The 18239-nt window shown below is 29.8% G+C and overlaps 1 protein-coding gene across 1 annotated transcript; it reads left to right on the forward strand.

The window, feature by feature from the left end:
- Positions 1-861: 861 nt before the first annotated feature.
- LOC136086865 (zinc finger MYM-type protein 1-like) lies at positions 862-2880 on the forward strand. Its single transcript, XM_065809359.1, has one exon. It carries the CDS (start codon positions 862-864, stop codon positions 2878-2880), a length of 2019 nt encoding a protein of 672 aa, XP_065665431.1.
- The last annotated feature ends 15359 nt before the right edge of the window (positions 2881-18239 follow it).

Raw genomic sequence — 18239 nt, forward strand, 5'->3', positions numbered from 1 at the left:
TAATTGAATGTAACATTTGTACAAATTGCTACAAAAATAATTCCTTTCGGAAAATTATTAATGACTTGAATAATTATATTGTTATTGAAAATGCATTAACGATTGCAATTCTACAATTCTTTTGTACTTCCGCACAAAAGAGTTCTTGTGTGAATGCATTTAATAGCTGAAGCGCTATATTCGTGAAAGAGAAAAAAAGAACAGCTTAACACTTTTCAGGTTATACAGTTATAATTAAAATGCTAAGAAAATATGAAAGTGGAGCTTGTAAAAGAAGATTGAAGAAAGAGAGAGAGGAAATGGTAGCTAAACTTCCGAAAATGACAAATTTATTTTTCATCAAACCAAACTATTATGCAATTTTCACAAACTGTATAATAATAAAAACAATGAAAGAAAAGATGAAAACAATAACACGGAAAATGAGGTAGCCTGCCAAGGTCCTTCAAATGAAATTCCAGAAGTTGAAAGTGTTGAATCTACAATGCATAACAATGAGCTTGACTCAGGTACTCCAATTTTTACTATCTTTAATGACACCTCTAACATCTGCTAAACAAACAATTTTTTTTTTAGGCAGTTAATATTTTTATTCTATAAATTATTATTTTTTTATTAGGCTTTATTATCACAATTTTTTTTCCTAGATCAATTCTACGCGAAGTCCCTGCTTTATGGCCATTACAATTAAAGGAAAATGAACGTATGAAGTATTTAAACAAGGGGTATGATTTTTTTCAATATAAAGACTCTAATTTCGAATCTTCAAAGCGGATGTTCAAAAACCAGTACAGATATTATTCGGTTAAATATTTTCAAAAAGTGATGAATAATGGCGAAAAGTGTGACTGAAAATAGTTAATGTTTTCTGAATCCACTGGATGTGTATTTTGTTATGTTTGCAAGTTGTTTTCAACCGATTACAACAACGTATTTGTCAAAAGTGGCTTTTACAATTGGAAAGAAGCTAAACAAACTATTTTCGGCCACGAAAACAGCAAGGAACATATTCAATGTATGATTAAGTGGATAGAATTCATGAAACAAAATACTCATGTCGATGAATATATGGTAAGCCAGATTAAAAGGGAGTTTAATTATTGGTCTGCAATCTTAAATAGAATAGTTGCGGTTATTCGTTTTTTAGCCGGAAGAGGTTTAGCATTTCGAGGCCATAATGAAGTTATAGGATCGTCAAATAACGGAAATTACTTAGGCATGTTAGAACTCTTGACTCAATTTGATCCAGTTTTAAAGCAACACATTGACACTTTTGCAAATAAAGGCAAAGGTAATGTAAATTATTTGTCTAAAACTATTTGTGAAGAGCTAATTGATATTATGTCTCAAAAGGTTTTAACGCACATTATTACCGAAATAAAAAAAGCAAAATACTGGGGAATTATCGTAGATTCGACTCCTGATATTTCTCACGTGGATCAACTTTCTGTGATATTTCGTTATTATCTAAATGGCCACGTGTATGAACGATTTTTTTGTTTTCTACAAATTAAAAGCAACGACGGTAAATCTTTGATTACTGACATTTTAGATCTACTGGAAAGATATGATATTGATATAACCAATTGTCGGGGACAGGCATACGATAATGCAAGCAATATGTCTGGTAAATATTCTGGATTACACGCACGTTTAAAAGAGCAGAGTGAATTAGCTTTTTATATCCCCTGCGCTGGACATTCTTTAAATTTAGTAGGGCAGTGCAGTGTCAGTGAGTGCATCAATTCTATCAACTATTTTGGCGTTCTCCAGAGTTTGTATTCATTTTTTGTAGCTTCAACACATAGATGGGATTTATTGAAAGGAAATCATGCTACACTCACGCGCCTATCAGATACACGATGGCCATGTAGGTCAGATGCTTCAAAAAGTTTGGTAGAAAATTTTGATGGGATTCATGCAGCGCTATGTCATATAACTGAGGATACAGAAGAAAAATCTGATACTCGTCATGAAGCTTTGTGTTTATTAAATAAGATCACTAAGCTAAAGTTTGCATTCATGGCTGTACTTTGGCATCACATACTTAAGAGGTTTAATGCAGTTAGCAAATTTCTTCAAAAAGTTGAATTAGATTTGCATACAGCAAGCAGTATGTTACTTTCACTAATTGACTTTGTAAAAAACTTACGAAACGACTTTACGAGATTTGAGAATGAAACAAAAAAACTTAGCTCGTTTATTGAAAAAGACTATTCTGATAAGAACAAAAGAAAAGTAATTAAAAAATTGAGCAACGGAGAAAACCAAGTTGATTCTTTAAGCGTATCCGACAAGTTTCGAGTGAATACATTTTTTGTCAAACTTGTGACACAATTAACTATAATAAGTGATGGTTACAACCATGTAAATAACTTATTTGGATTTCTATCGAAGCTGTTAACTATTAGTACCATGGAATTGCAAGTTAGCGCGAAAAAAATTGTAGAAGTGTACTCAAATGATTTAGAAGATAGTTTCATATTTGAAATAGAAAAATTTGTAACATTATTAAAGTTGCAGCCTCCGGGTTTTTTTTCGCATAAAAAAGATAAATCTGAGACTGAAAACACATTGATTCCTCTGCATGTTTTAAATTGGATTGTTGAAACCGATATTATTGATGTATTTCCAAATGTTTATATAGCATATCGCTTGTTTTTAACTATTCCCATAACAAATTGCGAGGCTGAGAGATCATTCTCTACTCCTAAAAGAGTTAAGAACATGCACCGATCAACAATGGTTCATAGTCGTTTAAGTAATATAGCAAGATTAACTATTGAGTCAAAATTATTAGAAAATTTGGATTTCGGCGATGTGATTGCAGAGTTTGCGGGAAAGAAAAGCAGAAAAAAATCACTCAACTTAACTCAATAAAATAAATATAAAATTTGTATATAAATAAATATCAGTTATAGCGTTTTCAAGAAAGTCTTTGTTTTACTCATTTTTGTCGTTGTTAGTGGAACGGGGCCTCCTACTTTTAAATAGCCCCGGGCCCCGAAAAGTCTTATTCCGCCACTGAATTCAGTCAATACAGAGAATACAGAATAAATAATTTAACATGCATCTCATTGTTTACAAGAATGCACTCTGTAACTACTGAAATAGATAAAGTTCTATGGCTCAATTTATAAAAAAATTGCATTATCACCATACTTCATCAAGATTGAAAAACCATTAGGACCAAGACTGTCATGAATATTGTTAAAGTTATTCGTCAAATAATTCAACAAAAACTGTCCATATTGATTTGGCTGAATTATTCTTTTAGTTGGTGATTTTCTTAATGAAATAGAAGATTTTATAAGTTATAATGAACCTTCTTCACTCAAATTTGTGCAATCAAAAATAGTTGGAATAGGTTTTAGTTTTTTTGACAATTTAAAACATTGATTTGTTTTACCTTTCTTATAATATTTTTTTTCAAAATGTTTAATGCATAAAACGGAAGATTTGGATGGTGTCCAATTTTTCTATTTACAAATTGAATCGAATTTTTTTTTACATTTCATTTTTTGGAAACGAAAGTACTACTGTATTAATACTGTTTGAAAATAATACCGTTAAAGACCGTTAGGACTTCTTGGGGCACCTAAAAAAAAAAAAAAGAAGTTATGATAATATGAACGATATATGATAATATTAACGACAATTCACAACGCAACATTTGCTAATCATACTCTTTGAACTTCCAAAGTTGCTTCTTTAAAAACACTTTGGCCTTCAATTTTTTTCTTCAAAATGCTAAAAAGGCTAAGTTTCCGGATGTATAAATAAAGTAGGCTATGGAATTGAGCTATATTTATAACGCTGACCGGTTTGGTTTATTTTATCAACAGCCTCTGACAAAAACCTTTGATCTAAAAGGTGAACAATGTAAAGGAGGAAAATTAGGCAAAGTTCGTTTGACAGGCTTTGGAGCAAGAAATGGGATTAATGAAAAGCTGCTTATGTTTATAATTGGAAAGGCAAGAAAACCACGATTTTTCAAAGATGCTAAAAGTCTACATTGTCAGTACAAGTCCCAATGTTTCTGGATGGTCTCTAAAATATTTACTGATAATTTAAGAAGACTTGACGCAAAGTTTAATGCTGAGGGTAGAAAGTTGCCCATAAATAACTGTCCAGATCATCCTAATGTCGTCAATCTCAAAGCAATGGAATTAGTTTTTTTTACTACCAAACAAAACCTTTAAAACTAATGGACCAGGGAGGGTAAGTCCATTGAAAGTTTTTTATCGCACTAATGTTGCAAGGCCTCAGATCAAATACATTGATGCTGGTAAAACAACTCCAAATATCAACATTTTTAAGGCTATGAGCATGTTGGTCAATTAATGAGATGCTGTATAGACAAACACTGTGATGAATTTTTTTAGAAAGACAGGCATCTTGCATGAAATTCAGATTGCAAGTAGAAATGGTGAAGATGATCTTTTCAAATTGCTTGAAGAGAGAGTCAATAAATTTTGATCACGTAGTTTAGTTGACAAAGATTTTGTTGTTGAAGATTACGTAAACATAGATTTTGATACTTGTACAAGCAAAGCAATTGCCATATCAGATTGAAAAATTCTGGATTTCATTTTAATTAACGATTTTGCTGAAGTAGATAAGGAGATAGATGAAGAGTAAAACAACTTGCCTCTCGCAAAGCCAAAATTATCAGGTATTGCACATCAATAGAGTTAATTTATCGTTGGCCTCTTTTTTTAAAAAAACGGCGTAGAAATCCTTCAATTGCTAAGCCTAGTATCAACGATGTTTGATAAACATTTTTTAGAAGCAAAAATAATCGAAAATTGAAGATTTATTCAAAAAATTGTTAAGATTTAATATTTTTATTTTAACGTTGCTTTTTTAGAAGGTAAAGTTATTAACAGCATCTTATTATAAAGTTTTACTTCTTTTTTTACACACTAATAGTTGAAATAGGTCATTCTAAAAAAGATTTTCAGTTATTCGAACTCTCGGTTATTCGAAGTAAGTTCTTGTTCCCCAATGAGGTTCAAATAACTGGGAGTTTACAGTAATAAAAAATGATTTCACAAATATGTTTGAAGTATTCGTAAAGAAATTCTTAACTACCAACCAAAACATCCCCTTTTTCAAAAAATGATAAGTTAAAGGTGTAACTATGCCTTACGTTAAGAAACAACCGTTGAACAAAGAAATGCTAGGAGTCCATTTTCCGTAGATGAGGGATAATCTTCTGTTTATTATTTACACTAAAAATTGACACTCTGAGTAAAGAAAAATTGACAATAACTTCCATTATAATCAAACTAAAAATAATTTAGCTCAATAAAATTTTAAAAGCAGTCCCAGCCAACAATGACATACGGGTACTGTACGGGGCCAATACGGGTCGTCAACTGGGTCCCGTATGGGAAACCCATCAGGAACCCGCCGGATCTTGGCCGCGGTTTTCCTCTGGGCCCCATATGGGTATGCTCGCCGGGTATCCCGTAATATGCATCGCCGGGTATCCCGGGGTCCCAAGAGGTTTACCCATTGCAAATCTTGAAAAAATACGTTTAAATGTTTAAAATTTACAAAAAAAGCAAATTTATATATAACTTGATTGGTTTATTTCAAAAAAAATAATTAAAATTACAGTTGAAATTAGGCAAACTTTTAAAAGATTCTTAAATCGTGTATCGAATGCTTTCACGGTTATCTCGCAAATTGGAAGCTTTTCCATTGTTGTTTAAACGACTTCTTTGAAAACCTCTTTACACAATATCTCGTTTTAATATGACCTGTAAAAAATTAAAGTTAACTGATAGTCTTAAATTTTATAGGTAACATAAATTATTTTTAATATGTTATAAAACTCTTAATGTGGCTACCCACTATTTAAATAAAATTTTTAAATGAACCATTTTATCCCCCCATATTTAATCATTTCAATTGCATTGGAATCAAATAAGACAAAAAAAAAAATTATAATTTCATTATTACGTCATTAATTATGCGCATAATTAACTCAAAAATAGCATATTTTCTAACAAGGATAACTAGTTGCAGAGTTTTCCAAATAAAGTGAAATTTTTCAAAAACCTTGCTTCTTATATGAACTGTGTGCTGAGTCAAAAATAAAACTGATACTTTTATTTAATTCTCTGAAATTTACAATTTTGTATAAATCCCTAAAAAATGGCCCCATTGACCCAAATTTTAATTTGAATGGGACATCATAGTATATATATTTTTGATTCAGCACATTCATCTAACTAAGTTTTATCTCTGTAAAAAATTTCAATCAAAATTATGAACAAAACCAAAGATATCTTTGTTAGAAGGTAGAAAATCTTTAAATGGAGAAAAAAGCATCGGAAAAAAAAAATTCAAAAATAAAAAGCTACAAATTCAAATAGTCTGATTTTAGTACTTTTGACCAATGTCATTTAGCTCGGGAATAACTTAACAGTGTAGATAAGAACTTGGTTAAAGGTACAGTAAAAATATGGAGAAAAAGTGTATATTAGTTCAGGAGGAAAAAAGTTTCACCTGTCACTAAGGCCGTTGCTAAGGAACTTTTGGATGTTTACCCCTTTTTAAGGAACAAAATTAAGGCAAACTTATAAATTTTTCTTCAATTGTCATATATTTTATTGTTTATAAAGGTTAAAACTTCCAAAAAATAGAAAGAACATTTTTTTTTTTTTTAGACTTTTAATAGTGGGTAGCCACCTTAAGATTTCTCCTAAAACTCTTCAGATAAAAAATGTAATTTTCTGAAGGTAGAAAAATATAATATTTAATTTTACAATCGACATTTATTTGAACGTTTTAAAATGTACTTGTAATAAATAAGCACATGCTTGTGATTCATATGATAAATTGATAGAGTTCCTTTAGTTACTGATAAATAAATTATATAAAACTTTTTTATAAATATAATTTCATATTTATATTGAATATAATTTGATATATACTGTTTATAACGTTATATATATATACATATTGTATATAACTATATATGTTGTATATAACTATATATATATATATATATATATATATATATATATATATATATATATATATATATATATATATATATATATATATATATATATATATATATATATATATATATATATATATATATACACACACACATATATATATATATATATATATATATATATATATATATCCTATATTTAGGTAAGCATGGTATGATTTAGGTTAGCAAGGTATGATTTAGGTAAGCAGTGTGACGTCATACTGAAATAGCCTGCTGCCGGGGGCTAATAATTTTTAAATGTAATCTTTAAAATAGAGCGAAACTTCATCATTTCATCAATTAAGACTTATCAGAAACCTTATATAACAGTGCCATGGCTACAAGATCCAAGCACCCCCTTCTTCAAAAGGGCCCCAAAATTCTTAAAATTTTTTCAATTAATAATACTAAATAAATAAAAAAAACACCTTACATTTGTAAAAGGGCCCCTAAATTTGAAAATGAGCCCCCTAGGCACAGTTCTGCTTATATATATATATATATATATATATATATATATATATATATATATATATATATATATATATACATATATATATATACAGCTGCGGACAAAACTACGTGAACGATTGCAAATAGTTTTTTTTAATGAAATTTTCAATGTCTTAAAATAAGTTTATAGTTTAATACTATATATGGTTGGATAGAGCGTTTTTTGCTCTATAAGACTGTGTAAAGTGTATTCTCTAATAATTTGTTTAAAATTAAACATATCTAAATGTTCAAAAAGCATCAAATATTTTGCGCGACAAAACCACGTGAACGATTATACAAACGTAAAAGAATAATTTTACTAACATCAACAAATAATAGATTCTAAAAAAAAAAAAACATTAATATTTAGTTGAATAGCCTTTAGAATCGATAACGGCCTTGCACCGACTTGGCATAGATTCTACAAGAGTTTCTAGTAACTGTTTTGGTAATGCCTCCCATTCATACTGTACGGCTCGAAAAAGTTCATCCGGTTTTTGAAATTTGCGACCTCCCAAGCGTCGCTCAACTTCAATCCATAAATTTTTGATTGGATTTAAGTCGGGAGATTGGGCAGGCCACTTCAAAACCGTTATGCTATTATTTATGAGCCAATTTTTTACAGTCAAAGCTGTATGTTTAGGGTCATTATAATGTTGATAAACCCAATTGTGAGGCATTTTTTCTAATGCGTGTGGCAACATTTGATTAGATAATATTTCCCTGTACTGTAGTTGGTCCATTATACCGTTTACACGGTACAACGGACCAATTCCAGCCCAGGAGAAACACCCCCAAACCATTATATTGCCACCCCCAAATTTTACAGTTCCTATTGTATACTCTTTTGCAAATCTTTTACCTACTGGACGCCTAACATAACCTCGACCGTCGCTGCAAACCATGTTAAATTTACTTTCATCCGACCACAAAACTGTTTTCCAATTTTCAACCGTCCAGTTTAAGTGATCTTTAGCGAACTGTAGGCGATCTTTGACGTGCCTGGGCTTAAGGAATGGTTTCTTTGCAGGTCTGCGCCCATAAAGACCTCCTTCGTTTAAACGCCTTTGAATCGTTCGTGTGCTTACGTTTTCCATGCCTGTTTGCAGACGAATTTCAGGGGCTGTCAAATGTGGATTCTCAAGAGATTTTCGCACAATTTTTCGATCAGTACTAAAAAATAAAATGTTAAACATTAAAATTAACATTAACATTAATATTATTAAGATTAAATATTAAAAAAAATAAAATTAAAGGAATATTACCGCTTATCCGTAATACGTGGACGACCACCTTTCTTAACGATCTTTTTGCTCTTTTCTCGGTGTATAATTTTATGTATTCCACCTTTTGACATCTTCACATGAGCTGCAATTTGCCCAACGGGCTATTTTTCTTCTTTGCGCAAACGCAAAACCAAGCTTTCAATTTTTGAATCAGTTTGACGAACCATTATAGTTTAATTATTTTTAATTTTTTGATGTTAAACAGAATAATCTTGAGAAATTTAAATGATTGTAAGTTCTTAGAATACCAAAACTACATGAACGATTTTTAAAAGCACTGATTTCGATGTGAATATAATATAATTTGCATCAAAAATGACGCTTTTATAAATCGTTCACGTGGTTTTGTCGCTCAAAATTTTCGAAATTATTTTAACGTTTATACATGTATGATTTTATACGAATTATTAAAGAATACACTTTACACAATCTTATAGAGCAAAAAACGCTCTATCCAATCATATATAGTATTAGAGAAAAAACTTTTTTTAAGGTGTTGAAACTTTTGTTTCAAATAACTATCTGCAATCGTTCACGTAGTTTTGTCCGCAACTGTATATATATATGTATATATATATATATATATATATATATATATATATATATATATATATATATATATATATATATATATATATATTTATATAAATATAAATATATATGTGGTATTCCCAAATGCTCATAAATTTAAAAAAAAAAAAGGTCCTTAAGAAAAAAAGTGGTGATGTTGTCGGCCCTGCTTATTAAGTCTTACTGCAAAGTCTACTTCAAGTAGTACATGTGCTTTGTCAAATAAGTTTTTTCAAAATATTGAGAAGCTGTTTGCATCAGATACTTACAAAATTTTGATCAATATAAGTATTAGGGTATGTCTTTTAGTTATTGTTTTTCTTTTTTTTGTTTGGTAGTTTGTATCAACTGAATTAGGTGATCACATCAACTGTTATCTTTTTTTACTTATTTTACTGCTCGCTTGTATTAAAAGAAATGCATGTACATGAGTGCCCACCAATGAAAAAAATATATATATAGTTATAAGAATACTCTTAAAATGAAAGTAGCAACGATATATTAGGGTTAAAATAAAATCAAATATATAATTCTTAATATAAATTAATATATACTGATTAAAATAATATAAAAATATATAATTCTTAATAACACTGATAAACAAATAAAATTTTATTGTGGAAATCTTGTTAACTAGGTGGTTTTTTAAGACAAATTAAGTATGCTGATTTCAAATATGCAAACCATTTTTCACCATCACGTCAAGTTGATAAGATATTTAGGTTCAAATCTTTAATATTTAAGGTAAAGTCCCTAATGTTGTCGAAAAAAAGTTATTTAAAAGTATGTCAACCTGGGTCTCAAAAGAAGCGTATTTTCATAGAGATTTTAGAAAAGATTAATATTTTTATTTAAAATTTATTGACAAAAAAAATTATGTGAAAAAATGCTAAAGACTTTTAAAAATATTTTAACAAAATGTTTCTCAGCAATAATACAAAAAGTTCTTATTTTTATTACAAACAAATACCATTTTTAAAATCTCTATAAAAAAACGCTTCTTTTGAGACCCAGGTTGACATGTATATATATATATATAGACGACAACATATATAAATATATATATTTATGTTGCCGTCATCCGAAAAAAGCTCTGGCTGTTCGAAAAAGTTTACTTTCGAGGGTCTCTTTGTCGTTGTACTGGTTAATTGTAGTTGTACTGGTTAATTCTGCCGTTATAAATGTTGTATGACCCTGTTCCTTTATAGGAGAAGCATCCCCATATTTTAACTGATCCTCTTCTGCCTTGTAAGCTTGGTTCACAAAAACACTCTTTGAACTTTTCACCAGCCAGCCACTAGATGATTAATCTTGACTTGCAATTTATCAACTCAAAATAATATTCGTCGCTGAAAATAACTTTGGCCCAGTCTTCTACAGACCAGTGAAGTCTTTCTCCACACCACTTTAATCTTTTTAGGTTATCTGAGATACGCAAAAGTAGTTTTCGAGCAGCAACATAGCAATCTAAGCCTTTCTATTTAGGTATCTTCGTACAGTCCATCTACTAACACTAATGTTACCAGGCGTTTTTGTGAACTCTTCAGCATGTTTGCGGTAAGAAATTTTAGGGTCTTGTCTAACCTTTCGATAGAGATAACTTTGGTCTCTTGAAGTTAGCTTTAAAGGCCTACCAAGCCTTGGTAAATCTTTGACATCATTATGTAGCTCGTGGTTTTTCAATGTTGTTTATACACATTTAAGCAAAACATTGCACATTTAAGCTATTTCTCGTTGGCTTTTTGTTTTATATTTAAGCAGACCTACAACTTGCCATCGTACCTTGTCTGAAACAGCTTTTCTGCCCATTTTTGTCTTTTTACTTTACCAAATAATTTTTACCAAATGCAAATAACTCAAGATATAAAAATGATTATTTTATTTTATTTTCGCAAGAACATTTTTATAGTTCAAAAGATATTAACCACCAAACTTTAGATCGCTCGGATTACATTTCATTGAGATATTTTAACTTAAGTCATTAAATTTTAGACTCTATATTTTTGCAGGTATGTTTTAATTAAATTAATAATTACTCAAGACTGGTAAACCTAACGAGTTCCAATTATATACCATTCATAGAGAATCAATTAATTAAGACATTTAATACGCTTTTAATCGTATTAATTAGTTGGTTTCAAAGATAATTAACCATGAGCGAGACTAGGTTTTTTCAAACCGAGACGAGACTGAGACGAGAAGTTAGTACTTCTCGTGAGACCGAGAACGAGACGAGACGAGAAATTTAACAATTTTTGAAAACTAATTTGTTAAAATCCAAGTTAAAAAAAAATGTAAACATGGTTTTGACAAATAGACACAAATGACATTTGTCAAATGTAAACAACTTTTTCAAACATTAATTCAGAATTTTTTGCCAAACTTTTCCAACAAGACAGTTTTTTCTCTGATCAAGATGATTTGTTCTACTTTTTCTGGGTGTAAGTTGTGTCAGGATGATCGGACGACATTTCCACCTGAGCTAAAAACTCTCTCTGATTTAGTTGAACTTGCTGGAATAGCTAAAATTTGTCTCGCTAATGAAGAGAGTTCTGGCAATGTATTTGAATGCATATCTTTTTTGGCATCAGGGAGATATTCATACTGGCACATTTCGCTTAAAATAGGATTCAGTTCAGATGTTGGCTCTTGTGTTTCAAGTCTGACGTTTAACTTGCGCTTTAACTTGTTTAAACAAGTTAAAGCGCAAGTTAAACTTGTCTGACGTTTAACTTGTTTAATTTATACATTTAATTCCTTAGGATAAAACTTAAAACACTTTTTTTTTTTAAACTAATTTTTAACAACAAAAAAATTATTAAACAAACTGTTTCTTTAACAAAAAATCTCTTTGTTTTTTAATTACAGTTGCGGTTAAATGCTTACTCACAACTTTTTTTCTTCTGAATAAACGTCGCGTTAACAATATCAAAAGATAAAAGTTTTTGCGTAGCGCAAAACTGCTGAACCCTTAGGCAAATCGCCTTTTCGCAGGCAAAATGCGAGCTGCGTAACGCTTCTTAACAAGGCCTGATATATATAAATTATATATATATATATATATATATATATATATATATATATATATATATATATATATATATATATATATATATATATATATATATATACGTAAGTGTATATATATGAATAAAGAAAATATCTTTATATTATCATGTATAATATTGTATACTTGAAAGAGTGCTCAATAGATAAACTAGAGCTATATAATATATATGTTACTGTTACCCGCAGTACCAGGAATTAGCTAAATGCTAATGTTTATAATATAATTTAATATTGCAACTCTGAGTTTCATGTGTTATCACAATCATCAGGCAAGTAGTAAAAATTTAAATTTGCTACGATTTGTTTAGTGGACGTTACGGTTTATATTTGTGTTTTAGATCGTTACGGGACGGAAATTGATTAATAGTTAGGTTAATAATATTATTAATTTGTTTTTAGTTGGCTAATAATTGTGAAATAGTTATATGTTTAATGTTGTTTAAAATTTTTTTATGTGTTAATGTGTATTATTTGTGTGTTAAAAAATAATAAAATAAAAATAAGAAAATAAGAATTAAAATTGATATAAAAATGTACATAATATTATGAAATATATTACAAAAGCTGTGTATGTGAGTAATTTATTAGTTAGCCTAGAGATATATGGAGCAGATTAGTATAGTTATTTTTATTTATAGTTGTTAGTCAGGTTTGTAGCGAGCTTTGTAATTTTTTAATAAAAATTTATTTTCGTGGCGGCACTTTGATATAACTTCGGTTCTCTTATTTAACAGTTCTTCAGGTTTTGGATATGATATAATAGTAAATTTCTCATACAGACATAGTGGGCATCTTTTGAAAATATTTGAGTAGGGGGGTACTGATTTGAGAATAGACCATGTTAGCATAGGAGTTTCATTAAAATTGTTTTTTAATGAAACTTTTAATCAACGTCTCCACAAATGTTGCGAAAATGTTCTTGTATTTACTAGAAAAAAACTTCCCTAAGACACACAAACTTCACAAAATCTTAAACAGAAACACTGTAAAGGTAAGCTACAGTTGCACTGAAAATATAGAAAAAGTTATAAAAAACCACAACAAAAAAATTATCTTCCCTAGAATTGAAAATAATGATCCAAAATGCAACTGTCGAAACAAAGCAGAATGCCCCCTGAATGGTAAGTGCAAATCAACAAATATTATATATAAATGCATCATCGCAGCAAAAAACCAACCCAGCAAAGTTTATATAGGATTAACGGAAGGTGAGTGGAAAACCAGATACAACAACCACAAATCATCATTCAACAATATTAAATACAAAAATTCGACCGCTCTATCAAACTTTGTCTGGGATTTAAAAAACAATTTTAATGAAACTCCTATGCTAACATGGTCTATTCTCAAATCAGTACCCCCCTACTCAAATATTTTCAAAAGATGCCCACTATGTCTGTATGAGAAATTTACTATTATATCATATCCAAAACCTGAAGAACTGTTAAATAAGAGAACCGAAATTATATCAAAGTGCCGCCACGAAAATAAATTTTTATTAAAAAATTACAAAGTACATCAATTTCCGTCCCGTAACGATCTAAAACACAAATATAAACCGTAACGTCCACTAAACAAATCGTAGCAAATTTAAATTTTTACTACTTGCCTGATGATTGTGATAACACATAAAACTCAGAGTTGCAATATTAAATTATATTATATACATTAGCATTTAGCTAATTCCTGGTACTGCGGGTAACAGTAACATATATATTATATATATATATATATATATATATATATATATATATATATATATATATATATATATATATATATATATATATATATATATATATATATATATAGATCTATAGTTTGTTGGCTTTGGGAAGAGCGGAAGGAAAAAAGTGATTCTTACGCCAACATATACGTCACTTTTAATTACTTTTAACTTTCGTCCAACATTTCCGTGTTGGACGAAAGTAAAAACCATTAATTTAATTACAAATTAATCGTTTTTTAAAAAAACCACAAAAACGCAAATTTAATTGACCAGAATGTTTTAAAAACATTGTGAATGTTTTTAACAATATAAACAATGTTTTTTTTTTATTTTTTTTAATAAAATGTTTTTATTTTTATTTTTTTTAATAAAATGTTTTTATTTTTATTTTTTTTACTGTAAATCATGCGCGGAGTGTTGCTACATCGACTATCTTATAGCCTGACTCGCAAGGGAGTGCTGCTACATCGACTGACAAATAGCCTGACTCGCAAGGGAGTGCTGCTACATCGACTGACAAATAGCCTGACTCGCAAGGGAGTGCTGCTATATCGACTGACAAATAGCCTGACCCGCAAGGGAGTGCTGCTACATCGACTAAGGGTTTGGTTGGGGCAGGCAGTCTATCATTATTAAAAAAAAAAAAATTCCGGTCTTGCATTTTAATTTTTACTTTTTGTCAACAAAATATCGAAAAAACTTTCGGACAACATCTAAGGGTTGTATATATATATATATATATATATATATATATATATATATATATATATATATCTATAGTTTGTTGTCTTTGGGAAGAGCGGAAGAAAAAAAGTGATTCTTACGCCAACACATACATCACTTTTAATTACTTTTGACTTTCGTCCAACATTTGCGTGTAAGTAAAAGTAACATTTGCGTGTAAGTAAAAGTAACATTTGCGTGAAAGTAAAAACCATTAACTTAATTACAAATAAATCGTTTTTTAAAAAAACCACAAAAACGCAAATTTAATTGACCAGAATGTTTTAAAAACATTCTGAATGTTTTTAACAATATAAACAATGTTTTTATTTTTAATTTTTTTAATAAAATGTTTTTAATTTTATTTTTTTTTACTGTAAATCATGCGCGGAGTGTTGCTACATCGACTATCTTATAGCCTGACTCGCAAGGGAGTGCTGCTGCATCGACTATCTTATAGCCTGACTCGCAAGGGAGTGCTGCTGCATCGACTGACAAATAGCCTGACTCGCAAGGGAGTGCTGCTGCATCGACTGACAAATAGCCTGACTCGCAAGGGAGTGCTGCTACATCGACTGACAAATAGCCTGACCCGTAGGGGAGTGCTGCTACATCTACTATCTTTTAACCTGACCCGCAAGGAAGTGTTGCTACATCGACTGAGGGTTTGGTTGGGGCAGGCAGTCTATCAATTAATAAAAAAAATTAATTCCGGTCTTGCAATTTAATTTTTACTTTTTGTCAACAAAATATGGAAAAAACTTTCGGTCAACATCTACGAGTTTATATATATATATATATATATATATATATATATATATATATATATATATATATATATATAAATATATATATATATATATATATTTACATATAGATCTATAGTTTGTTGGCTTTGGGAAGAGCGGAAGGAAAAAAGTGATTCTTACGCCAACATATACGTCACTTTTAATTACTTTTAACTTTCGTCCAACATTTCCGTGTTGGACGAAAGTAAAAACCATTAATTTAATTACAAATTAATCGTTTTTTAAAAAAACCACAAAAACGCAAATTTAATTGACCAGAATGTTTTAAAAACATTGTGAATGTTTTTAACAATATAAACAATGTTTTTATTTAATTTTTTTTAATAAAATGTTTTTATTTTTATTTTTTTTAATAAAATGTTTTTATTTTTATTTTTTTTACTGAAAATCATGCGCGGAGTGTTGCTACATCGACTATCTTATAGCCTGACTCGCAAGGGAGTGCTGCTACATCGACTGACAAATAGCCTGACTCGCAAGGGAGTGCTGCTACATCGACTGACAAATAGCCTGACTCGCAAGGGAGTGCTGCTACATCGACTGACAAATAGCCTGACCCGCAAGGGAGTGCTGCTACATCGACTGAGGGTTTGGTTAGGGCAGGCAGTCTATCATTATTAAAAAAAAAAAATTCCGGTCTTGCATTTTAATTTTTACTTTTTGTCAACAAAATATCGAAAAAACTTTCGGACAACATCTAAGGGTTGTATATATATATATATATATATATATATATACATATATATATATAGAACTCTTATATGTTGTCAGAAAGTTTTTTCTGTATTTTGTTGACAAAAAGTAAAAATTAAAATGCAAGACCGGAATTTTTTTTTTATTAATTGATAGACTGCCTGCCCCAACCAAACCCTCAGTCGATGTAGCAGCACTCCCTTGCGAGTCATGCTAAAAGATAGTAGATGTAGCAGTACCACGTTGCGAGTCAGGCTATTTGTCAGTCAATATAGCAGCACTCCGTTGCATGCCAGGGTGTTTGTCAGTCGATGTAGCAGCACTTTGATGCAAGTCAAGCTATTAGATAGTCGATGTAGCATCACTCCGCGCATGATTTACAGTAAAAAAAAAAAAAATTAAAAACATTTTATTAAAAAAAATAGAAATAAAAACATTGTTTATATTGTTAAAAACATTCAGAATGTTTTTAAAACATTCTGGTCAATTAAATTTGCATTTTTGCGGTTTTTTTAAAAAACGATTAATTTGTAATTAAATTTATGGTTTTTACTTTCTGACAACACGCAAATGTTGGACGAAAGTCAAAAGTAATTAAAAGTCCTTTCGTACTCCCAAATGCAACAAACTGTAGTAAAATATTTTAGCTTTCGAAAATTATGACCATATAAAGTTTAAACCCCCCTCAATTTGAGGGGGCTATAAACTTTATATGGTCATTATTTTTGAACGCTGAAGGATAATACGATGAAATTTAAAATTTATCGATGAATATAAGTCTAGTTGAGAACGGTATAAAAAATATTTCATCAACTTGTTGCTCTCACGTTTGGGGCAGGGGGAGCACAAAATTTAGGGCTTTTTAGTTCCCAGCCTCCAATAATCGCAATTTTTTGCAAAGCATCCTTATTTAACATAAGTATAAACATATAAATGTTCGGAGTTTGCTCCATGTCTGGAAGTTAGCCAGCTCAGAGACCAAAATAAGCTGGTTCTGGTTCTGATATATATATATATATATATATATATATATATATATATATATATATATATATATATATATATATATATATATATATATATATATATATATATATATATATAAAACGACTAAAAAGCTGCAAATTCCTCAAACAAAACCTATTCGTCACAGGATTCATCCGCCTTTTAAAACCTTTTTAACCAAACCTTCTTTTTTGCTATTGCAAAACAATTATCACCATCATTAGCTGAAACAAAACATTCTAAACCTTGATAATTTTAAATTGTAAACAGTGTCTCAATGCAATGGTTACTGATCCATCAAAATTAGGAATACTAAACTTCTGTTTATTTCCTTGTACGTGTTTATTTGAGCAACCCTTTGTTCTTTGAACAAGCTTTTTTAATTGATCTGAAAAAATTTTGTATTTGAACGAGGGACATCTATCACGTACTTAAAATGTAACTGTATCATTTCCTATATGTATTAAAGAATGGACATTATAAACTAGTTGATCCTTACTATAAAGTTCACCAAATAACTCCACAAAATAAGTTAGTAACTGACAAGCAAAATCAAAATGTTTTTTCAACAAAATAAAACATTATAAAATTAGAACTGCGACTGAAAGTACTAAAAAGTTTGAGTAGATTTTTGCTAAATCATCCCCTTTAAACAACTAGCCCAATGTATACTAAAAAAAGTCTAAGTTCAGTTGCTTTTCATTTTTTAATATCTAACTAAGTCCTGGGTTTTTTAGAAAATTTTCTTGGAATGTAATGACATATCTGGAACAATCCACCAGATAAAGAATTGACTGTAATCTGAGACAATTTACAACATTTGGGCCATTTAACTATAAATT

Source organism: Hydra vulgaris, chromosome 11, assembly GCF_038396675.1.
Source record: "Hydra vulgaris chromosome 11, alternate assembly HydraT2T_AEP".
Classification (NCBI taxonomy): domain Eukaryota; kingdom Metazoa; phylum Cnidaria; class Hydrozoa; order Anthoathecata; family Hydridae; genus Hydra; species Hydra vulgaris.